The sequence below is a fragment of the Mesoplodon mirus genome (genome assembly GCF_964341445.2).
Source record: "Mesoplodon mirus genome assembly, chromosome: 9".
Classification (NCBI taxonomy): domain Eukaryota; kingdom Metazoa; phylum Chordata; class Mammalia; order Artiodactyla; family Ziphiidae; genus Mesoplodon; species Mesoplodon mirus.
The window spans coordinates 92,018,400-92,040,564 of record NC_138985.1 but is presented as its reverse complement, the minus strand read 5'-3'; the positions used below and the strand labels follow the sequence as shown (position 1 = coordinate 92,040,564).

Here is a 22,165-nt window from a genome sequence, read left to right as displayed (position 1 = left end):
GCTGGGGGAGAGCAGCTGAGCTGGATATCCATAAACACATCCACTCACAGGTGGAGGGCAGCTGAAGCTGAGGAGGCCAGCAAACCTCCCATCTGGGGGCGAGGTGGGAAGGAAGACAGAGAGTGAGGAAGGGTGTGTGTAGAAGCACCTGGCTCAGTGCCTGGCACAGAGCTGACCCTTAACGGCCACGAATGGTTGGGTACTTGAGAAGGGATCCTGCCTTTAAAGGGTCTGTCAGGTAAAGTAGGGAGCTGAGACGGTGCCACGTTTATCACACACGCCTTCATTCAACCAGCATTTGTCAAATGTCATGGAGAGGCTGAGGACACAAGATTGATAAAATACAATTTCTGTCCTCAACTCCCTCGGGACTGAGGGAGAGTAAAAAATATCACAGGGAGGGAGGTAGACCTACAGAAGAAAGTGAGGCCCTAGAAGGGTCTTGCAGGGGAAAGGAAAGAAGAAACTTAAAGAGGAGCCAGGAGGCAGACAGCCTGTTGAGTGAAGAGGCGGGGGGAGGGGGTGTTTGGAGCCAGGCCACGTGTGTTGGGTTTTCTTTGGCCTACCCGCCACCGTGTGCCGAAATGTCTGGGATGAATTTAGAGTTGGGGGATCAGTTGAGTGAAATGCTGCTTTGCCCTGCTCTGGCTACTCAGTTGCTCATTTACTCATTGATCACACTTGTCTGTGTTGGACCTCCCAGGGTCAGGGAGCACAGTCTGGTGAGGGAGGCCGACCCTCAGATACAAGGTCACAGATGAGGGTAGTAAATGCAGCCAGAGATTTGCCCCAGGGCAGTATGAGAGCTGGGGGGCAGGTCTGGGAGGATAGGAAGGGGTTCGGGAAAGCTTCGTGTTGGCCAGGAAGATGAGGAGGGTGGAGAGGCAAGGGTGTTCCTGGGCAGAGTCCCAAACTGCAGCACGGCTGCCTGGGAAACTAGAGGTTGTGGAGAGGGTTAGAGGTTGTGAAGCGGGTTAGAGGTGGAGGGTGCAGTGAGGAATGGGCACAGTGCCCGACTGGGGGCTGGGGGGCTTTTTTTTTTTTTTAGATGTTGGGGGTAGGAGTTTATTAATTATTTATTTTTGCTGTGTTGGGTCTTCGTTTCTGTGCGAGGGCTTTCTCTAGTTGTGGCAAGCGGGGGTCACTCTTCATCCGCGGTGAAGCGGGCCTCTCACTATCACGGCCTCTCTTGTTGCGGAGCACAGGCTCCAGACGCGCAGGCTCAGTAGTTGTGGCTTACGGGCCTAGTTGCTCCGCGGCATGTGGGATCCTCCCAGACCAGGGCTCGAACCCGTGTCCCCCGCATTAGTAGGCAGATTCTCAACCACTGTGCCACCAGGGAAGCCCCTGGGGGGCTTTTTGAATGAATGGGTAGGAAGGCTGGTGTCTGAACCTATAGGCCTTGGAGGCCTTGTTAGGACACTTAGACTAGCCTGGAGAGAAGGGAGCCACAGAAGGGCCCTGGACCAGAGGGGTCCATAGTCCCTGTGATGTGACCCCGCCCTCTGGCTGCAGTGTGGAGGGCTAGTTGGAGGGAGCTGGCTGGTGGGCCAGGAAGGCTAGTGGAGGGGCCAGTTCAGGAGGGAGGCCCTAAGCCAGGTCAGGGCTGGAGGTGGGGAGGGAGCAGGCCCAGCTTTGACCCAGGACCTGGCTGGAGTGAAAGGTTCCTGGGTTTGTGCCTGCCTGCTGGGTGGGGAGCATTCCTGCTTGAGCCAGTGCTGTTTTAAGGTCCTAAAAATTTTGAGAACATGCTTGACATCAGGCTGAGTGGAAAATGGCCTCCTGGTGGTCCTAGGGCAGTCTTCTAGAACATAGTGTCCACCTCCCTCTCCCACCCACCAGCTCTCCAGGAATCTGAGGACCAAGCCCACATCCCTGGCATGCCCCCCCAGCCCCTTCTTTCAAGCATTCTGTCAACATTCCAGACCTTCCCAAACAAACAGATGGCCCAGAGGGGGGCGGCTGTCTGCCCCAGGCCCTCCCCCTTGACCTGACTCAGTCCTCCAGGAGAGAGGCAGCCAGCCTCTGCCTCCCAGGGCCTGGTGGCCAGCCGTAGGGAGCACACACACAAGGAACAGCCAGGTCTCTGCGACAGGCCGCACTTTATTTGTTTTCCACCTAAACGGCTCCCAGCTGAGCCGCATGACATGTGCAAAAGCCCCCCAGAAAGCTGGGCCTCGCAGTGGGTAAAAAAAGGCCCCCCATGGGGCAGAGCTGTGCAATCTTAAAAAAAAAAAAAAGAGAGAAATCAGTCCCCCAGGAAGCCTGGCTGGGATCTCAATTGCCCGGGGCCAGGACACGCACCAAGCCTGCTGCTGCTGGGTCCATTTTTTCCTGCGATTGTGCTTTCTCTTCCAAGTCCTTAACGCTCTGGGGTTGCGGCCACCAGAGGGGCCGGACGCAGTCCTCAGCGGTAAGGAGGCCCCGCTGTCGGTGCGGTTTGAGGGCGACCTCTCTCACACATGCAGACACCCCCAGACATGTGCTCCCCCACTGGCCTCAGCCCCGCCAGAAAACTCAGGGCTTCCCTGGCCCCCCAACCTCCAGTTCGCCCTCATGTCACGTCTGAGGCAGGGACACTGCCCTGAGACGGACGAGGCCTTCCAACCTGGGAGCCCGGCAGGGAGGGGGCAGTGCCACTCCTTCCACCCCCAGGGCAGGTGTTTGTGGTGTCTGATTCTGCATGCGTGCATCTGGGTGTGGCCTATTTGTGTGTGTGTGTGTGTGTCTGTGAGTGTGTTTGGCCAGGAGGTGGGGGCCGAGGCTGGGGGAGGCACTTCTGGGATTCAGGGCACGTTGACTTTGAAGGGGCTTCCAGGGACACTTTCGTCGCCCCACTTGACGATGAGGATGTAGTCCCCTTTCTCCTTGACAGTGTAGGTGACGTTGTACACCCGGTTCCCCATGTGCTTCACATACACCTCCTCACAGGGGGTCTTGGGCCCGTGCACACCCACCATCATCATGTTGGTGCCTGGAGAGAGAGGGAGAGAGGGACAGGCTCACCCCAGGCCCTTGGGCCCACGTTCCCACGCACCTGCCCACCCTGGGGGTCTGCCCCCTTTCCCCCCGCTGCCTGCCTGCTTTGCTGCAGTCCACGGTGAAGGAGTTCTTCTGGCCCACAAAGGCCTGGGACAGCCCAGGGCCCCGTGTCACCACCTTGCTGGCATCTGAGGAGAACTTGGGGATGGAGCTATAGCTGGAACCCCGACTTGAGGACGACTTGGTCACAGTCTCCACCAGGACCGTGGATGTTTCGTGAAGGCTGTGGCCTCCAGACAGCCGGGGACCTGAGAGGCAGAGTGGGGTGGCCACAAGCCTAATCAGAGGCCTGCTCTTCCCCAGGCGGTAGGCCGGGTGCCAGCACCGACAGCCCCGCGTTCCCTTCCTCAGCCGCAGCATGCTAGGAGTGGCAGCCCGTTCCAGACAGGGCTCCAGGGCAGGCTTATCTCGAGGTCTGGAGCCTCGATGGCTCCCCCCCACTTCTGGGCTTTGCCTGGGACCCCAAGTCACAGGGCAGCGTCCTGCTTTAAAAAGGAACATGTATCCAACTAATCCTTCACGCAGCTTCCAAAAGGAAAGCTGGCTGAATCTTTACTGAGCTCTGTCTTCTTGGAAGCCGGAAATGTGGGAAGAGGAGGGCAGCAAGTTAAGTGAAAGCTTGGGGAGCCGCCGCAGGGAAAGATTAGTCAAGTGATGGACAACAAAGAGGAAGGATTTGAGTTTTTTCAGTGATGTACCTGAGTCCACGTGGAGGATGGGGTGACGTGTAAAGCCAGGCCCACTTTATTCCTGGTAACCTGACCCCGGTGTTTGGGGCCTATGACCCGGATGTGAATGGCTACTGGAGCCAGCCAGTATGGAATGAGCTGGAGGGACCTTCCCCCACCCAGGACACTCACCTGTGACTTTGGCCTTGAAGGGGCTGCCCACAATGTGCTGGGGGCCACCATACTTGATGGCAATGAGGTAGTTGCCAGGGGCCATGGGAGTGTAAGTGACCACGTGGCCCTCAGGACATTCCCGACAGTCCAGCTGCACCTTGGAGGGGCCGTCGATGGTGACAGACAAGGCCCCCGAGCCCGCATTCAAGGTGTTGACAATGAACTCCGATGACACTCCTGGGGACCAGAGGTAGCAAGGGTGTAGACAGGAAGGGCTTGGGGCCCAGAACGGGGGTGGGCCCAGGCTCCCCGGAGCAGGTCTGTGCCAGGACTCGGGCTCATCAGCGCTGCCCCGCCTCTGGGGCAGACCAGTGTCCAGCCCTCCTCCCCAGCCCAGGCGCTCACCTGTAGTGCCTCCCTCGAGCCCAGGACCACAGGCTGACACCAAGCCTGGGTCCCCAGCCTGGCTCTGCTCCCCAACGCGGATCTTGAAGGGGCTGCCAGGGATGTGGGCGCCGCTGAACTTGACGTCAATGGAGTGGACGCCATTCTCATGGGGGATGAAACGGATGGTGTGCTTGTCTGTGGGTCAGACATTGGTGGGTGAGCCTTTGTCCTTTCCTCCCCTTCCCAGAAGGTCCTAGCCTGGCAGGGACAGGGCCACCTCACCACTGTCCAGCTCAGAGACGTAGCACTCCTCCACCGCACCCGAGGGCGTGTGCACCCTAGCATCAATCACGCCCCGTGCACCGTTCAGCTGCACCGCAAAGGACGCCGGCTGGTTCACCTTGAGCCCCGTCTCCTGCAGAGGCCACAGAGGGTGCTCAGACTCCTGGGAGGGTCTGGAGGGTTCGTCTCTGCAGCCCGGCACTGATCGCACTGCACGCCCAGCCCAGCTCAGGGAGGCTCTGAACAGGGCTGTGATGGGAGGTGGAGGCTGGGTCTGTGGCCTTGGTATCCACCTGCTATGAGGTGGGGCCACCTGGCTGTGGCTGGGCATGGTGGGGACGACACACGATGTACCCTGTCCTGGTTGAGGAGGTAAGACCCAGAAACCATAAAGCAGGCCTGTCAGCAGAGAAGCCAGTGCTAGGACGGTGCTGTGTGTGGACTGCAAACACTCAGTAGCTGGGATGAGGAAGGAGGGGTGTGGCCTAGACTGCCCTGGGGGCACTCGATGGGGGAGGTGGGCCGATGGGGAGGCTCCCAGGGGAGGTGAAGATTGGGGCACAGAGCCCAGTTCTAGAGTAGGGGTAGGGGACGGGGGAGGAGAGGCACAAGGGCTCCTGAGGGGCAGCTAGAAGGGGGAATGGAGCCCCCTGCTGTACAGACACTGGGAGAGAGGGGACATCTGTCTGGACCTTCCAAGGTCACCGCTAAGTCCCTGGCCACATGGGCCTGCCATCCTCTACTTCTGCCCATCTCTCAGGGTGGCAGAGGGGCCGCACCCCCAGGCACACACCTGGAGGCTAGTGACAGTGAGACGGCGAGCGTCGTCTGAGAGGGAGGCCACGGGTACCACAAAAGGGCTGTCTGGGATGTGCTCATCGTTGAACTTGATGGAGACCTCATAGTCACCTGGGGAGGGAAGGCCAATCAGCACAGGCCCCAGGACTGGGGACAGCAGGGTGGAACCCCCTCCACCCTGGCCTCATCCCAGAACAAGCTCCTGGGTCGGGGCTCAGCTCTGGAGACAGACGTGCATTCCCGGGAGTGTGGGGTGGAGGGAGACAGGACGGAAAAAGAGCGGCAGCCCAGGTGAGGAGTTGGTTCAGTAGCCCCATCTTCTGCCTGGGCGAGCAGAGACCCAGTGTGGAAGGTCAGGCAGGCCCAGCCCCGTGGTGGACACCCACCTGGTTCCTGGACAACATAGGAGACGCCACAGGAGCCATCTTTGCGGTCCTCAAATGCAATCTCCGCCTTGCTGGGACCCTCCACAGCAATAGACAGGCCCCCGGCACCCGCTTCTCGGGTCCAGATGCTGAACTCGGCTGGAGATGGAAACGGGACAGGGGCAGCTCCTCAGCACCATCGTCCACCCTGGTGGCTGCCCTGCCCCCGCCCCCCGTCCTGGCCCCCTGCCCCTTACCTGGCACGCCGGCCACCCCTCGCTCCAGCCCTGTGCCTCCAGCTCGCACCTTGTGGGCACCGCCTTCACCCAGTGGCCCCACGGTGAACTGAAAGGGGCTGCCTGGCACATGCTGGCCGCGGTACTTGACAGTGACCGTGTGGGGCCCCATCTCCTGGGGCACAAAGCGCACACTGTACGCGCTGTCCTCCCCCTCCACGATCTCTGCGGCTTCCGTCTTGCCTGACGGGCTGGTCACCTGTGCGGTCATGTCCTGAGAGCTGGCCTCACCTGCAGCAGGTGGGGAGTGTCAGGGCGACACGGGGGCTGCTCCTGGCCCTGGCCCTTCCCTTCCTCCCTCAGTAAAACCCCCTCCTCCACTCAGACCAACAGCCTCCCCCTCTTGTCCCGAGGAACAGAGACCCCAGCCCTGCCCCACTCACCCTCCTGCTGCCGGGTGATGCTGCCAAAAGAGCCCAGGCGTTCCCGGCCCAGGAAGTCCCCGAAGACGGTGGCGGGGAAGGGGTCTCCGCCAACCTGGGTGGACTCCTCCACCCGCACCTCGCGCTTGGTCTCCCCGCCCCGAGTCTTGCTGATCTCCGTGCGCTCTGTGCGGGTGTACGTGTGGCTGCTGCGCGTGAAGGTGCGCGTCAGGCGCTCCTGGGCCGACACCATCTGGAACCAGTTCCCTGTGGGACGCGTGGAACCCAAGGCGGGGAGGGAGGTGAGAAACAATCCAGCAGGACAGAGACCGAGGGGGCAGGCCCTGGGCCTTCCCCATCGCCCTGCCCCACCCCACCCCACCCCGCCCCGGCTCCCTCTGCCTCCCACCTGGGATCTTGAGGTTGAGGTCACAGGTGCTACCAATGGTGGCAATGGACGGCGCCTGCCTGCGCCGGGTGATGCTTTCCTTCATGCGGCCTTCGCCGGTAACCTTCACCGTGAAGGGGCTTCCTATAGGGGAGAAAGGGAGGGTCGGGCGTCTCAGGGCATCTCAGATCACTCATCGCTGGCCTCCTGGCCTGTCCCAGCAGCAGCCCAGCACCTTACCAGGCACGTGCTTGTCGGCAAACTTGATGTTGATGATGTAGGTGCCGGGTTCCGTGGGGCAGTAGGTAACTTTGCATGTGCCGTCCTCCATGTCCTCACAGTTGATGTCCACCTTGCTAGGGCCTTCAATACTCAGCCCCAGGCCCCCATAACCTAGCGGGGAACAAGGGACACGTCTCCCTCAGTCCCCACTGCTGTTCTGCTCTCCCCTCCCCAAACTACAGGCTCCGTCCAGAACAGGCACCCAAGGTGTATCATAACCACTAACAAAAGATGCCTCAGCAGGAGAAGGGGTGAGCTGGGCACTGACCCAGAGGGTCGGGGATAGGTAGTCTGGAAAATTCCTTAAGGCAGGCTTCTTGGGTTCTAGTGAGCAAGGGAGAGACAAGCTCAGTAAAGCTGAGCTTTCTCTGAAGCATGGGAGAAGTGACATGGGGACATTCACTCTCCCCAAAGGGGCCCCAGAATGTGAATCTCAGCAGCGACGGGGCCAGGAAGTTCAGGGAGGAGTGTATGGCCAAGGGGCACTGGGCAGGAAAGGACTAGTCGTCACCGGCAGCACCAGCTGAAATGAGGGGTCTCTGCGGCAAGAAGCACCTGCATTACGCGTGTCCACGATGAACTCCGCCACCTGGAACGTGTGTCCCTCGGACAGGCCCTTGCCCCAGACCCGCACCTTGCTGGCATCCCCGATCTCAGACGGTCCCACCAGGATCTTGAAGGGGCTGTTGGTGACGTGCTTGCCGCTCTTGCGCACACTCACCACGTGCTCCCCAACCTCCTTGGGGGTGAAGGAGATGCCTGTTGGGGGGGAGGTCAGGCATGAATGGAGCCCTGGGGCCTGGCAGTGTTCCTTTGCGGCTGCTCCCGCCTTCCTCTCCCACACCACCCCCGCCGGGCCCCTCCTGTGGCCCTGTGCTCACCGATGTGCCGGTTGGGCAGGCGCTTCAGCAGGCAGGGCTCCTCGTTGCCCGAGGGGGCGCGGATGCTGGCGGTCAGCAGGCTCAGGTCGCTCTCGGTGATCTTCAGTGACACATCCGTGGAGGTGCCCACGTTCAGCTGTGACGTCCTCATCGAGTCATCGCCTGGGGGAGAGTTGGCAAGTCAGGCAGTGTGACTCCAGGCAGGCCCTGCCCTCATGGAGATCAGGAGACTTCCTGGCAGCCCCTGCTGGACTCAACAGAGACTGGGGACCACCCAGAGGCACAGAGAGACCAGGGACGGTGCAGTCTCCATTCGCACCCAGCTCCCCTAGGGATGCCCCAGTCCTGAATGGGTTAAATCCCTAATTTACACGAATGTAAATCCTGAGTCACGTGATTGTGTGGAACCAAAAAACTAGACTGGGCCAGACAGCCCAGACCCCTTTCCCGCTGTGTGGCTCTGATCAAGTTGCTTAGCCCCTCTGGGCCTGCTGGCTTCCTCATCTATCAAAAGGGATTATCAGTACCCTGACCTAAAAGACTCAACAAGATGTGTTTTCAAAGGGTGGCTGGATGTTTCTCACCTGCTCTAGAGGATAGAGTGTTCCTTACATTTATCCAAAAATTGACCTCTTCCACCTTGAGGGGGCCCTACCCTAATGCCCCGGTGACTTGAACATGCTGGGCTTGCACATCCGTTGTGTGCTGGGGTGTGTGTGGCAGGCCGTGTGCCCACACATCCACCCACCTGTGATCTTGGCCGTGAAGGGGCTCCCCGGAATGTGCTTGTCGTCAAAGCGCACGATGATGCTGTAGTCCCCAGGCGCCGTGGGGAGGTAGGACACGGTGCAGGTGCCATCCTTATTGTCCTTGCAGGTGATCTCTGCCTTGGACGGGCCCTCCACGGCCAGGGACAGACCCCCTGTGGGTGGAGGGAGGGCTGAGATCAGAGGTCCTGCCCTCACCCCTGCACTGGCCGCCCTCACCCAGCTCCCCTCACCTTCCCCAGCATCCTTGGTGACAATGGTGAAGGTGGCCGGCTTGTTGACCATGCCATGGCTCAGGCCTGGCCCATAGGCACTGACGTGGCGGCTGTTGATGGCATCGACGTAGAACTGCAGGGGGCTCCCTGGGGGTGGTCGGAGAAAGGGGGCTGGGTCAATAGTGAGGACAGGAGCTGCCTGAGCCCACCTTGGCCCCTGCACCTCCCCACAGGCTCCCTGCTGAGCCCTGCACCTCTGCCACAGGGGTCTCCCACCAGGACACCAGACTTCCCAGGCCTCACATGGTGTCTGCACACAGCAGGTGCTCAATAAAGATGTGTTGAAAGAAGGCAGATGAGGATGAAGTCACCATGGGCTCCTCTCAGCCCAGCCAAGCCCAGCCTGGCCCCCGACTCACCAGGGATGTGGTTGCCGTCATACTTGATCCCCATCTGGTGCAGGCCTTTCTCGGTGGGTGCGTACCTCACCGTGATGCTGCCATCCTTGTTGTCAGTGATGCTGGGCCGGGCGGTCTTCCCAGAGGGCATCCGTACCTCCCCTGCCAGGCAGAGGGTTAAGTCGGGGACGCTAGTTTCTCCGACCTCAACCCCCTTTGCTGTCCCAGGCTCCCACTCCTGTGTGGTTCTGCTTCTACCCCAGAGGTCAGGCACCAGGAGACAGCCTGGAGCATCAGGATGAACCCTGAGCTGGGAGACAGAAAGCTGGAGTCTGGGTTCCAGCTCTGCTCACCTTGCTGTGTGACCCTGGCTGGGTAGCTTGCTTCCCTGCTCTGGGCCCCAGCTTTCATCTCTAAAGAAGGCGCTGGGCCTGGACGCAGGTGTCCTCCCTTTGAGCCCTCATGCCTCAGGGCCCCGGGGCGGTACCTGTGAGCTCCCCTTTCTGCACGGTGAAGGGGATGACCAGGTTGAAGGGTCTCAGCATGGACTCCATTGGCTCCACGGGCACCACTGGCTCCTCTGTGGCCTGTGGCAGGTGAGAGGGAACAGTCGTTGGCTGGGGAAGGCCTGGGGAGCTTGGCCTGAGCCATGACTGAAGTCAGAGAAAATGAGCAAAGAAAAAGATGGTTAATGGTGAAACCAGAGGGCAGGAGAGGCACGTCAGCTGCAAGAGAAGATGTGCCGTGCCCAGCTTGGGGATCCGTCTGCCCAGCCTGACTCCCGCCTGCTCCCCCAAGATGACCCCCAAACCGTGCCCCAGTCCTGGCCCCTGAAGAAGAGAAGGAAGAAATGAAGGAAGAGGAGGAGGGGGGCGAGGTGTGGCCCGGGTGGGCGGTGGCAGTACCCAGTGTGCGGGGTAGGTACTGGGCCTGTGCAGCTGCAGCAAGTCAGAGGGCTCCTCCACGCAGGGCATGGAGTCACACGCCTGGGAAGCCAGGCGCAGGAGGGCACAGGATGTAACACGCCGGTACACACCAGCTCGAGTGACCACGAGCTGACAGAGAATGGCCCAGGGACCTGAAATCCCAGGCTGCCCACAGGGCAGGATGGATATCTTGGGTGTTTTACCCTCTGGAGGGCTTCATCCTGCAGGGCCACCCTGGGGAGATGTACAGGGACAGTGGGCCTGAGGGTCAGAAGGAACACGGCATGTTCCACCAGAGAGCTGACCAGCCACCAGAGGGGCCAGAAGCAGACCTGTGCTCACCTCCTGGGTTGGGAGACTGCAGGGAAAGCAAAGACTCGACTCTGGGGCACTCTGGGTCCCGGATCCATCAGACGTGGGGACAGGTTCTGGGATCCCCTGCTACCACTAAGAGGGCCCGGCCCACCTCCCCAGCCGCCCTAGTCCCACTGTGGCCGCGGAGCTTACCAGCACATGGAAGGGACTGTTGGGGACGTGCTCGCCTCCAAAGCGGATGGTGATGACGTACTTGCCCGGCTTGGGCGCTGTGTAGTAGATGTCGAAGGTGCCGTCGTGGTTCTCAACCACATCCACGTCGAGCTCCGCCCCATCCGGCGTGGACACTGTGCACGTCACCTTCCCCTTGCCTGCTGCCTTGGCGTCCACCGTGATCACCGTCTCCTCCCCAATCTGGATGCGGGGGCCCAGGCAGGCACCTGCCACACAGGAGTGTCCGGTCAGGGGTCCGTCGGCCTGTGCCCAGCCCCCTGCAGTTCCCAGCTCCCCCACCACCTCGGCCCACAGCAGAAAGAGAGGAGAAGGGGCACTTACCCAGGCCATGGCCTCCAATGGACACTGGAAATGGAGAAGAGTGTAAGCCACGCAGTGCTCAGGATGGGGGGTGGGGAGGGGGAGGGGCAGGGGAGGCGGGTTGAGTGCTCACCTGTGACCAGGCACTTGCTGGCGTCCCCAGTGGGCAGGGCGTGGATGCGGAAGGGCGAGTAGGGGATCTCATCGCCGCCATACTTGATGGTGATGGTGTACCGGCCACTCATGTCCGGGAGGTAGGACACGGTGTACGTGCCATCCCCATTGTCTCGGATGTTGGCCTTCTTGGGCTTACCCTCAGGGTCCTGGGGGAGGAACAGAGGTCAAGGCCGGCCTGTGCCCAGAGCCTGACCTGAGAGGGGGGCGGCACATGGACTCACCAGGATCTGGACAGTGAGCAAGCCCTCCCCAGCATCCCGGGCATCGATGGTGAACTCCACAGGCAGGCTGGCAGGGATGCCAGAGGCATTGAGTCCGGGGCCGCTGGCCCGCACCTTGCTGGCATCGTGGGCTGGAAGCACCTTGATCTTGAAGGGGCTTGAGGGGCAGAAGGGATGGACAGTTGGCTCAAGCTCTGGGGCAAAGGGAATCCCGTCTCGTTTGGGGCCTGGAGTCCTCCCCACATTCATGAGCAGGGGAGATGACTCCTGGCAGGGAGGAGGGACCAGGTCACAGCCTGAGTCTGGGGGAGGGTCACACAGGTGTGCCCCTGTCAAAGCCTGAGCATTTCTTCTCCATTCTCCAGGAAGATGCCGTGAATTGTTTAGAGGAGGATGCAGGAGGCTGCCCTCTCCCACCTTGTTGTAGCTACATGGTGCCTTTTCCCAAGGCACTAATTTTGTAAATTTTGTATCTACATGGGGGGACAGCCCAGCCAGAGGAGGGCCCCTGGGGCTGTGCCACCTCCAGGGTGGAGAAGACAGGCAGGGGGCCCTGAGGAAGAGCGGGATGGGCAGCAGAGACGGGATGAGGCGAAGACGAGCAGGAGGGGTGTTTCCAGGGCGCTGCAGTGGTCCTGCAGGTGCGGCCCTGGTGGGAGCTCCCCAGAGCTCAGCACAGCACAGGAGCCCAAAGCTGGGCCTCACCTGCGTGGCACCTCCTGGTCGGCATACTTGACAGCTACTGTGTAGGGCCCATCAGTGGCTGGGGTGTAGTGGACGGTATGGGTGCCATCTCCATTGTCACGCACCTCCACAGGCTCAGCCACACCTGGGCAAGGGGAGCAGGGTCAGCAAAGCCTCTTGGCATCCTTTCTGCCTCCCTCCACCCTGCCCCAGACATTCCATACCTGTGGGGCTCAGCACGGCCACCTGCAGGGCGGCCCGGCCAGCTTGGCTGCAGTCCACCTTGAAGGTCTGGGGTACCCGGGCCCTGACACCGGCTCCCAGCCCTGGGCCTGAGCACTTCACCTTCCCAGGGTCCACCACATCCTTCACTGGCACCCGGAATGGACTCCCTGCAAGGAGAGGGACATCAGCCCCTACCCACCTGCCCGGGAGGCTCTCCCTGACACCGAGGAACGAGGAGGCCGCCTTCCCTGCCTTTGAAATGCCCCAGGGAGACCAGACCGAATGTGCAAACGCTTAGGGACTTGCTAAGAAAATGTAAACAAGGAAAATAAACTTGGCTACTTGGCTACAGACTGCGGCTGGGCAAATCCACTTATTTAGACCACAAGCCTGGAAGAAGGCCTTCCTAAATTAATAAAATGTTAAAAGTGGAGTATTTGTAACAGAAAATGCATTTTTGCCAAAGTGAAATTAGGTAAGGAGGAGAAATGTCCAATTTCAGCAGGCCCGAGTTATGCGATAATTGAAGACATAACCCCGCCCTCCCCACCCCTACCCCTGCCCTGAGCAACTCGGCCATGCAGGAGGGCAGGGGGGTTCCTTGCTTTGCACAGTGAGAGGGAGAGGCTGTGAGAGGCTGTCCTTGCTGAGCCAGCGACAGAGGCTTGGACTGTGTCTGAGTGACCGAACCCACGAGGTCTGGCGCTCCAGACAAAGGGCCAAGACACCAGTGCTGGACCTCTGGGAATGAACTGCGCCCACCACCCTGCCTCTTGGCCGTGACCGCAGCACCTGCCTGCTCCACGTCCTCCCTGCTGGCTGGGCTCGGGGCTTTCCTGCTCTAGGGATGAGTCCCCACACCCGACTTCCTTCCAGGTTCTTTCTCGCTGAGCAGGCCTCCTGCTGCCCTCCCCGAGTCCCACCCACCCCGGGCACACCTGGGATGGGCCGGCCCCCGAAGGTGATGTTGACGTCGTAGTCTCCAGGGGTGAAAGGGATGTACTCCACGGTGCAGCTGCCATCCTTGTTGTCCTTGCAGGACATCTTGGCTTCCGACGGGCCCTCGATGGCTAGGCCTAGGCCCCCAGTGCCAGCTCCCCTACAAGATGACACCCCTATGTCAGCTCCACTAGGACCAGTGAGTGGGGATGGAGAAGTTGAATGGGGGCTGGGGGCCCAGCTGAGAAGGGACCAGCTACAGGGGTTGGGACACTGGGGGAGGTTTGCACCCTTGACAGGGGATACGCCGGGGATGAGGCACACACAGAAGGATTGGGAGGCCAGGTGGCTGGGATCAGGGTGGCCACAGCATCAGGGTCAAGGTTAGGAAAGGCAGGGGGAGGAATACCTCGTTTCCACAGTGAAGCGGTTAGCCTTGTTGACCAAGCCACCCTCCAGGCCTGGCCCAAAGGCCCGGACGCGAGTGGGGTCACAGCCCTCAGTCACGCCCACTCGGAAGGGGCTCTTGGGCACAGCTACATCATCATACAGCACCTCCACCAAATGCACTCCTGGAAGCCAGCCACACGGTGCAAGTCAGGGTGTGCGAGGCCCTTACCTCCCCAACCCCCTGAAAATGCTGGCATCAGATCCCCACCGTCCCGGCTCAGCCCAGCCCCTCACCCTCTTCATAGGCTGTGTACTGCACTCGGTAGGTGCCATCCCCGTTGTCTGTCACGTAGGTGTCCGTCTTAGCGCCCGAGGGGTTGAGCACGCGGGCCGTCACGTGGTTCCCACCCGTGGCTGTTAGGGATCTTGCGTCCACAGTGAACTCAGTGGTCACCTCACGCAGGACACCTGGCTCCCAGGAGACGAGAGCTCAGCATAGGTTGGGGGCAGCCTTCACACAGCTGCTCACTCCTGCGCGCCCTCCCTCCCCAACTCCGAGGCCTCTCCTCCTCCCCACCTGCTGCTCCCCAGCCTGAGCCCTGCCCACCTCGGCCCTGCGAGCTCCGGGCCCCGCCTCCCACTGCCCACGCCTTCCCTCCCCTCACCACATACTGACTCTGTTCACCTGAGTCTCCCCACCAGGCTGTGCACCCCTTGAGGGCAGGTCTGGGTCTTATGTTCCTTTGCACCCCAGCCCCCATGCCTAGCCCAGGGTCTGGCCCCCAGCAGATGGTAACTCACAGGCACCGAGCTGAGCTGAACTGTCCCCTGACTCTCGTCACCCTCAACCCCAAAGCTTTCCCTCTGTACCATGGAGAGCAAGGTCCTTAGCTTTCTCAGATCAGCTGATGAAAGTTGAGAATCTCCCCAGGAAAATGCAATTTTGCCACAAGACCAGAGGTGAAGCTCCACGTCCTGCCTTTGGCTTAGGCGCCTTCTTCTGGGGTATCTGAGCCCTAAAGACTCAGCGCTGCCCCAAAGCCCTCCCTTCCCCCTGCATAAGCCCTCAGCCCTGCTTCCCTCCCTCCCTGACTGGCGATGTGACCAGCTCCAGGCTCCTCTCTCACTCACCGTGGGGCTCCACACCGGGTCCCGAGACCTTGACTCCACTGGTGTCGACAGCGGGCTGCACATGGACTCGGGTGGGGAATTTGGGTACGGGGTGCCCGCCATACTTGATGGTAATGGTGTAGGTGCCGGGGAAGGCGGGGCTGTAGGTGATGTGGTAGGTGCCGTCGGCATTGTTGTGGATCAGCACCTCGGCCTTGACGCCGGCGTCCGACAGGATCTCGATGGTCAGCTCAGCCTCGCCCGCCTCCGAGCAGTCCACAGTGAAGGTGGCTGCCTCGCCAGCCTTGCCGCGCTCCAGGCCTGGACCACTGGCCCGCACCTTGCTCGGGTCGAACACGGGCCGGATGGTAGCCTTGAAGGGCGAGCCGGGGATGTGGGCTTCGGCAAACAGGATGTTGATGGTGTACTCGCCCGGCTCCGTGGGCAGGTAGCTGACAGCACACGAGCCATCGCCATTGTCCTGGCACTCGATCTTGGCCTCGCAGGGGCCCTCCACGGTCAGCCCCAGGCCCCCTGTGCCCGCCCCCTTGGTGTCGATGGAGAAGGGCGCTGGTGCGCCTACCAGCCCGCCCTTGAGACCAGGGCCGTAAGCACAGACCTAAAAGAAGGAATAGGCGAGTAGGTTACCTACACCTGACCTCGCCCACGAGGTCTTCATGGCTCTCAAATCAGCTAAGCGCTTTCAACTGTAGCAGCTACCACAGGCTGAGTCCTTATAACAATTCCAGGCGAGGAAAAGCAGGTAGAGAGATTAAATAATTTGTCCCAGCTGGTGGACCTGGGATTGAAGCCCAGGTCGGATCCAAGGCCAGGCTTTTAATAGCTGAGCTGTCTCGATATAAGCTTTTATATGTAGGATGGATAAACAACAAGGTCCTACTGTATAGCACAAAGAACTATATTCAGTAACCTATGACAGGGACTTCCCTGCCCGTCCAGTGGTTAGGACACTGTGCTTCCACTGCAGGGGGCACAGGTTTGATCCCTGGTCGGGGATCTAAGATCCTACATGCTGCTCAGTGTGGCCAAAAAAAAAAAAAGAAAAATCCTACGACCAACCATAATGGAAAAGAATATTAAAAAAAAGAATGTACATACATGTATAACTGAATCACTTTGCTGTACAGCAGAAATTAACACAACATTATAAATCAACTATACTTCAATAAAAATACAAAAAACAAAACGAAAAAAAACTAAGCAGTCTCAAAGGCAGGTCCTGAGGTGGGGGACTGCCTCGGCCCTGGGTCCTTGGCTATGCTCACTCCAGGACACAAGGACCTCTGGCCTCTGCCCCTGTGACTTACCCATCTTCGCTAGAAGCCCCCAACTCCCACCAGCCCCTATTTCCTCACCTTGGAGGGGTCAGGGGGCAGGACACCCTCCACGGTGAAGGGGCTGCCAGGCACCGGGTGACCATCGTAGGTTATGTCCACCTTGTAGGGCCCCTCCTCAGGGGGCATGTAGCGCACAGCCTGGGCTTCAGCTCCACCCCCGGGCTCCAGCTTGCAGGGGATGGGTCGTCGGGAGGGTGAGGTCATCCGCACGTCCAGCTGGCCCTGACCGCCAGCCCCTCGTGTGTTCACAGAAAATGCCTGTTCTTGTCCTACAGCCACCTCTGTGTAGACAGCAAGGGACACCGTGAGCAGAGACTGCAACCCACTGCCCCCCACCCAGCTCTCCTCACTCCCAGGGCAGCTCTTGCCCCACTTACTGCTGTTGAGGCCTTGAACTTTGACTTTGCTGAGATCCAGCGGGGGTGCCACATTTACCACAAAGGGGCTCTTGGGGACAGGGTCTCCACCATAGGTCACTGTCACTGCCATGTTGCCCTATTGGGTACAACAGGAGGTCAGAACTGGGTGGCTTAGGCACAGCCTGGCAACATGCCTTTGGCCGATGTGGACCAGAGTCTCAGAGATCCACAGCAAGAGAGGAGGGAAGGCAGGAAAGGGCTAGATCTAGGAGGCTAGATGCAGAACGGGCCCTGTGAGACTGAAGGAAGGAGACCCACAACCCCATAGCCGGGACGGGTGGAGCATGGAGGGGGCGGACACACCTGCTGCACGGCCGTGTACTTGACAGTGTAGGAGTAGTCGTGGTTGTCGATGATTTCAAAGTCTCGCACAGCTTCTCCCTTGACAGCCCCGGCAAAGTGCACGTCCAGCTTGGCCTTGCCGGCTCCCTTGGTCAGCACCGTGAAGTGAGTGGGCTTCCCAACTTCCACACCTGGGGAGTCACCCCGAGATGGTGGTGAGGGGCTGGCGGCCACCTAGCCCCACCCCCAGCCCAGCCCAGCCCCGACTCAGACACCTACCTGTGCGGTTCAGCCCAGGGCCCTCAGCCTTGACCTTGCTGGCATCATGGGATGGGTCCACCTTGATATGGAAGGGGCTGGCAGGGATCTCCTGGAGGGAGAAAAAGCTTGGTCAGGGTGGACACGAGCAGTCTCTGAAAAAGTGCCCTTTGTTTCCTCTGAGGCACGCTGCCTACACATAGGAAGTGCGCAACCAGTGGCTGTAGAATTGTCCCCAAACGACTGCCTCTTAAGCTGCTGACTGAGACGTGGGCCGGGGCAGGGTGGGGTGTGCAGCCACCCGTGACAACCAAAACACAAGCGTAGGGTACCTGGTTGGCAAACAACACCATGATGGTGTAGCGGCCGGCCCCTGGGGGCGTGTACTTGACTGTGAAGGTGTCATTGTCATTCTTGATGATGTCAAAGTCGATGTCAGCCTCTGCAGGGCCCACCACACCGGGGGCACACTTGATGCCAATGCTCACGTCGCCTGAGGGGAGGCAGGCACGAGGCCATGAGTGGGGGGCTCAACAACCTCCTGCACTTGACCAGTCCCCCCACAGCTGGGACCAGGTGGAGGGTACCAGCGCCTCCCACCCAGACCCCGCCCGGCCCCGCCCGGCCCTGCCCCACTCCCTGGTCCTCCGCGCACCTTGCCCCGCCTCACTGCAGTCCACCGTGAAGTAGGTGGGCTCATTAGCCTTGAGGCCTGTCTTCTCCACGCCAGGGCCGTACACCTTCACCCGCTCGGGGTGACTGCCCTCTCCCACGTTTACCTGTGGGGAAGAGTCGATGGTCAGCACAGTGCCCCTTCCTCAAGATCTATCCCTTTCCCCAGCACTTCCGAGCCCAGCCTTAGCAGGACCAGTCTTAGCATCTTCGCAGGGGCCTTGAGGTGGGGAGCGATGACAGGGCCCAGGGACAGCCAACATCTCCTGCGTGAGGCTCTGCCCTCCCTCTGGGGCCCCTGGCAGTGGGCACGGGGCAGGGAGCAAAGGACATACCCGGAAGGGGCTCTTGGGGATGTTGACGCCTCCCCAGGAGATGATGATGGTGTGCTTAATGGGCTTGGTGGGCACGTAGGAGCAGCGGAAGGTACCATCGCCGTTGGGGATGACCTTGATGTCAATGGGGCAGCCGTCTGCGTCCTGTGGGCATCACCCAAAGCAAGGTTCTTGGAGTGCCCCGGACTCCTAGAGCACCAGCGCCCTCTGCTGGCCGTGGGCCATCCTCCTTACCCACCGCCAACCCACTCACAGGCCCCGCCCAGCCACAGAGCTCAGACCAGGAGAGCCTAGTGCCACAGGCTCTGGTGGCCAGGGCGCACCCTGGGAGCAGGGAGGCCAGGCTCTAGGCCATCTGTGTGGCCTGGTCTCCCAGCCTAGGTCTCTGAAACGTGTTGTCAGGGGAAAGGCTCAGCTAAATCAATGTTCCTAAAATTGAATAAATAACCTTTTAAAGAAGAAATCCTCTTGGACCCAAGAACATATTCATTAACCTCTAGGGGTCAGTGGACACCACTGTGAGAAACTCAGCTGGGAAACCGATGTCTTACTCCGTCAAATCATCTTTCAATTGCAAATTATTAGTACAAAAATATACATTTGGTAAAATATGTTTTTAAGATTATCATCAATAAGAAAACACAAAACTTTAAATTTTCCATAGCTCTAATGGATCCATGAGAATCAGTCCTGTGATGCCTGGAGGCCCCTTTCTCTAACTTGCCCCACCCTCCCAGGCTCCCTGCTACAGCGGCGAGGGGCACAGAGATGGGGCAACACCCCACCTGGGCATAGAGCTTCAGGTCTCCCTTGCCAGCAGCACGGGCATCAATGGTGAACTCTGCTGGCTTGTCCACGATGCAGCCAGTGGGCTCCAGGCCGGGCCCAAAGGCCTTCACCTGCACAGGGGCAAGAGCGGAGGGCTGGGTTGGGGACTGGAGGAGGGCCTGTTCACCTTGTCCCAGGCCCACGGGAGCTGGGACCCCCACCTTGTCCGGGAAGCAGTCGGGTGGAGCTGGCTGGATGTGGGCAATGAAGGGCGAGTCTCGAATGTCCTCATCGTCGCAGATGACGTGCACGGCGTACTCCCCTGGTTCTGTGGGCCAGTACCGCACGTCGCAGGAGCCATCTCCCTTGTCATCACACTCGATCTTGGCCTGTGAAGGGCCCTCAATGGAGAAGCCTAGGTGAAAGATGGGGAGGGTCAGAGGGCACAAGAAGCAACTTGGACACTCAGGCAGGTCCCCGGGGCATCGCTCTCCCGGCGTCACCACCCAGATCACCCCACGTCCCATCTCCCAGTCTCATCTCAACACTCGCTAGCACTCCTGCCTCCTGACCCCAGTCACCCCCCCAGTGTCCTTCCATCACACCACTCCCCCGCATTCCCACCTGTCACCACCCCAGCCACTTACCCAGCGTCCCCACCTCCGTGCCAATGGCCTCCACCACAAAGTCGGCTGACTTGCCCACCTGGCCAGTTTCCAAGCCGGGACCCCAGGCCCGCACCTTCTGCACTCCTGCCTCTGGGCTCACCTGCACCTCAAAGGGGCTGGGCAAACAGGGGGCTGGTGTCCATGCCGGGAGCTGCCCCCACCAGAGGTACTCGTCCCCCTCCCTTCCCTCAGAGTCCCAGGCAGCCCGCCTCCCTCTCCCACCCTCTGAGGGCCCAGACCTGGAGGCACGGGGGCCGCATGGTGCTTACCTGCGGGGAACGGCATAGCCGCCCCATGTGATGGTCACCGTGTACTTGCCGGGCACCACGGGGTAGTACTCGCACTCGAACACACCGTCCCCAGCCTCCCGCACCTTCACCGGCTCCTCTGTGCCTTCTGAGGAGGTGTGGGAAGTGGGGGGGGGTCAGTGCTCTGCGAGTCCCAGCTGCTCAGTCCCCTCAAGGACCCTGGGGACCCAGGCCCAGCCTGAGGATAGTGCTGCTGGAGGGCACTGTGTAACAGCCCAGAGCCGCACACCGGCGAGAGCAGCATTCCCAGCTTGCACACCGGGAGACTGAGGCAGAGGTCAGACAATGTGCCTAAGGTCCCAGGGAGCCTCCGGTCAGGGTCTCTTTGGAGCCCCCCAGGGGGGCGTGGTGCTGGCCGTCACTGCCCTCAGGGGCTCAGAACCACTGGCTGTATTTCCTCCCTGTGCCCCGACTCCCACCACGGCCCTGGGCCCTGGCACTCACTTGGTCCCTTGACTGTGACCTTGAGCTCTCCGCTGCCAGCACCCTTGGTGAACACCTTGAAGTCAGCCACCTCTTTGACACGCACACCCTTGGGCTGCAGGCCCCGCCCAGAGGCGCGGCAGGCGTTGGGGTTACAGGCTGGGAGGGAGAAGAGAGGCGAGGCTGGGGGCGCCGAGAGGCCCTAAACAGAGCCTCAGCCCTCACCTCTCATCCCCCACCTCACTGTGCACAGTCCTCCTGACGCCCCCCAGGCACAGGCCATGGCCTCATGCAACCCTCCCCCGTGCTCCCTGTTGCCCCCGACACAACTAGGGCTGCCGAGACCATGCTGGGCAGGGAGCTGGTCACGGTGCCCCCAGCCGCCCTCATCAGGCTGCTCACAAGAAACCCTCCCCATCGGGCTCCTCGGAGTCAGTGTCGCTTGGGACACAGGCAAGGCAGAGCCTGAGCAGAGACTGGAGCAAAGAGAGACAGGGAAGGGCCTTTCACCTACCCCAAGGCCACCCACCTAAAGCCATCTGAGCCTGCTCAGAGCCACCAGAGCAGCTTTAGGAACTAAGTCATGCCACAAAACACTCAGCAACACCATGGAACAAGAGCTATGCATATAACCGGAAGCCTGCCACAGATCACAGGCAACGCATGGAAATCAGCCTGCCACAGAACGCTGCTAGTGGCAATGAACCCAGACTTTGCTACTGCACACAGGCCAAAGAACAGTGATCTCAGCCTGCCACGGAACCCATACAATGGCATGGAACCCACAGGCTGCCACCAAACAGGCAATGACATATAATCCAGGCCTGCCACGGGACACAGACAATGGCAGAGAATCCAGGTGCTGCCACAGAACAGGCAACGGCACAGAACCCGGAGCCTGCCACAGAACACAGGCAATGGCACGGAATGGAGGTCTTATATCACGGAAATCATCAGGCAAGTGGCAAAGAAACTAGATCTGCCACAGAACATAGGCAAAGGCACGGAACTTGGGGCCTGTCACGGAATGCCAAGGAAGGGGGTGGGGGCGATTCCACACCGCTTGGGCCATGCCACACAGCACAGGTGAGGCCAGTCAGCTATGGCCATGCCCGGCTCCGCCTCCACTGGAGTGTACTAACGTGGCGCCACTCTCTTGGCCTGGTGGACGATGGGCACGGAGGGGGCGAGCGGCGGCAGGGGCTCTGAATGGCGGAGAGAGAACCAAGTGGGGGGTCACTGCTTGAGGGCCTGGCGTACAGGTGCTCACGTAAATGCCCCCCACCCACGTGGCCCCGTCGCTTCCCCCTCAACCCTTCCACAGTGGCCCCTGTCTGGTATCCTTCACTGTGGCCTCCTGGGCCTCCTTGGGGGCAGGGGCTGGACAGACGAGCTCTCGAGAGCCCCACCCCTTGGCTCGCTCTTCTGCCCATTTTAAGCCTTCAGATGGCTCCCCACCCGCCCCTGGAGGTAGTGCATCATTTCCCGTAAATCCTCAGACTCGGAATTCGATGGCAACGCTCTCTGTGTCCTGGCGTCAGGGAGGGGATCATGTGGATGGGTGGAGGGCCTTTACCTTCTGCCACGTGGACAGGGAAAGGGCTGCGGGTGATGGGGGCACCGGCGAAGGCCACGTGCACCGTGTGGGGTCCCTCCATCACAGGCCTGTACGTGCAGCGGAACGTGCTGTCGCCCTTGTCCTCCAGGGCCACCTCCACTGTGTCCCGCCGGCCCTGCGGGTCCACGATCACCACGGCAACATCACCAGTGCCGGCCCCTGTCGCGACAACGGCCATCAGCCCTCATTCTGCTTAGGGCTCCCTCACCCTGAGACCACTGCCCTCTGGC

The 22,165-nt window shown here is 60.5% G+C and overlaps 1 protein-coding gene across 3 annotated transcripts in view; it reads right to left on the bottom strand.

Annotated features, from left to right (window-relative positions):
* Positions 1-2,085: 2,085 nt before the first annotated feature.
* FLNC (filamin C) overlaps positions 2,086-22,165 on the bottom strand; it is a 28,236-nt gene continuing 8,156 nt past the window's right edge. Inside the window, exons 8-48 of one of the 3 annotated variants that reach the window (XM_082631974.1) lie at positions 21,894-22,094; positions 20,339-20,476; positions 19,856-19,982; positions 19,566-19,702; positions 19,140-19,333; positions 18,936-19,049; positions 18,151-18,294; positions 17,799-17,922; positions 17,476-17,636; positions 17,165-17,255; positions 16,907-17,076; positions 16,562-16,679; positions 16,203-16,465; positions 14,848-15,445; positions 14,011-14,184; positions 13,736-13,898; positions 13,326-13,486; positions 12,387-12,554; positions 12,184-12,307; positions 11,479-11,635; positions 11,214-11,403; positions 11,102-11,125; positions 10,739-10,986; positions 10,211-10,291; positions 9,793-9,892; positions 9,327-9,467; positions 8,926-9,054; positions 8,674-8,847; positions 7,926-8,087; positions 7,600-7,803; positions 7,003-7,155; positions 6,784-6,906; positions 6,396-6,641; positions 5,974-6,243; positions 5,738-5,875; positions 5,347-5,462; positions 4,554-4,686; positions 4,290-4,466; positions 3,903-4,121; positions 3,081-3,290; positions 2,086-2,974 (exon numbers count right to left, since the gene is read on the bottom strand). In XM_082631974.1, coding sequence (XP_082488100.1) covers positions 2,787-2,974; positions 3,081-3,290; positions 3,903-4,121; positions 4,290-4,466; positions 4,554-4,686; positions 5,347-5,462; positions 5,738-5,875; positions 5,974-6,243; positions 6,396-6,641; positions 6,784-6,906; positions 7,003-7,155; positions 7,600-7,803; positions 7,926-8,087; positions 8,674-8,847; positions 8,926-9,054; positions 9,327-9,467; positions 9,793-9,892; positions 10,211-10,291; positions 10,739-10,986; positions 11,102-11,125; positions 11,214-11,403; positions 11,479-11,635; positions 12,184-12,307; positions 12,387-12,554; positions 13,326-13,486; positions 13,736-13,898; positions 14,011-14,184; positions 14,848-15,445; positions 16,203-16,465; positions 16,562-16,679; positions 16,907-17,076; positions 17,165-17,255; positions 17,476-17,636; positions 17,799-17,922; positions 18,151-18,294; positions 18,936-19,049; positions 19,140-19,333; positions 19,566-19,702; positions 19,856-19,982; positions 20,339-20,476; positions 21,894-22,094 — 6,953 coding nt within the window. In that variant the 3' untranslated portion in view covers positions 2,086-2,786. Of the gene's footprint in view, positions 2,975-3,080; positions 3,291-3,902; positions 4,122-4,289; positions 4,467-4,553; positions 4,687-5,346; positions 5,463-5,737; positions 5,876-5,973; positions 6,244-6,395; positions 6,642-6,783; positions 6,907-7,002; positions 7,156-7,599; positions 7,804-7,925; positions 8,088-8,673; positions 9,055-9,326; positions 9,468-9,792; positions 9,893-10,210; positions 10,292-10,738; positions 10,987-11,101; positions 11,126-11,213; positions 11,404-11,478; positions 11,636-12,183; positions 12,308-12,386; positions 12,555-13,325; positions 13,487-13,735; positions 13,899-14,010; positions 14,185-14,847; positions 15,446-16,202; positions 16,466-16,561; positions 16,680-16,906; positions 17,077-17,164; positions 17,256-17,475; positions 17,637-17,798; positions 17,923-18,150; positions 18,295-18,935; positions 19,050-19,139; positions 19,334-19,565; positions 19,703-19,855; positions 19,983-20,338; positions 20,477-21,893; positions 22,095-22,165 lie in introns of all 3 variants that reach the window. The other 2 variants (XM_082631973.1, XM_082631972.1) reach the window with 2 other exon arrangements.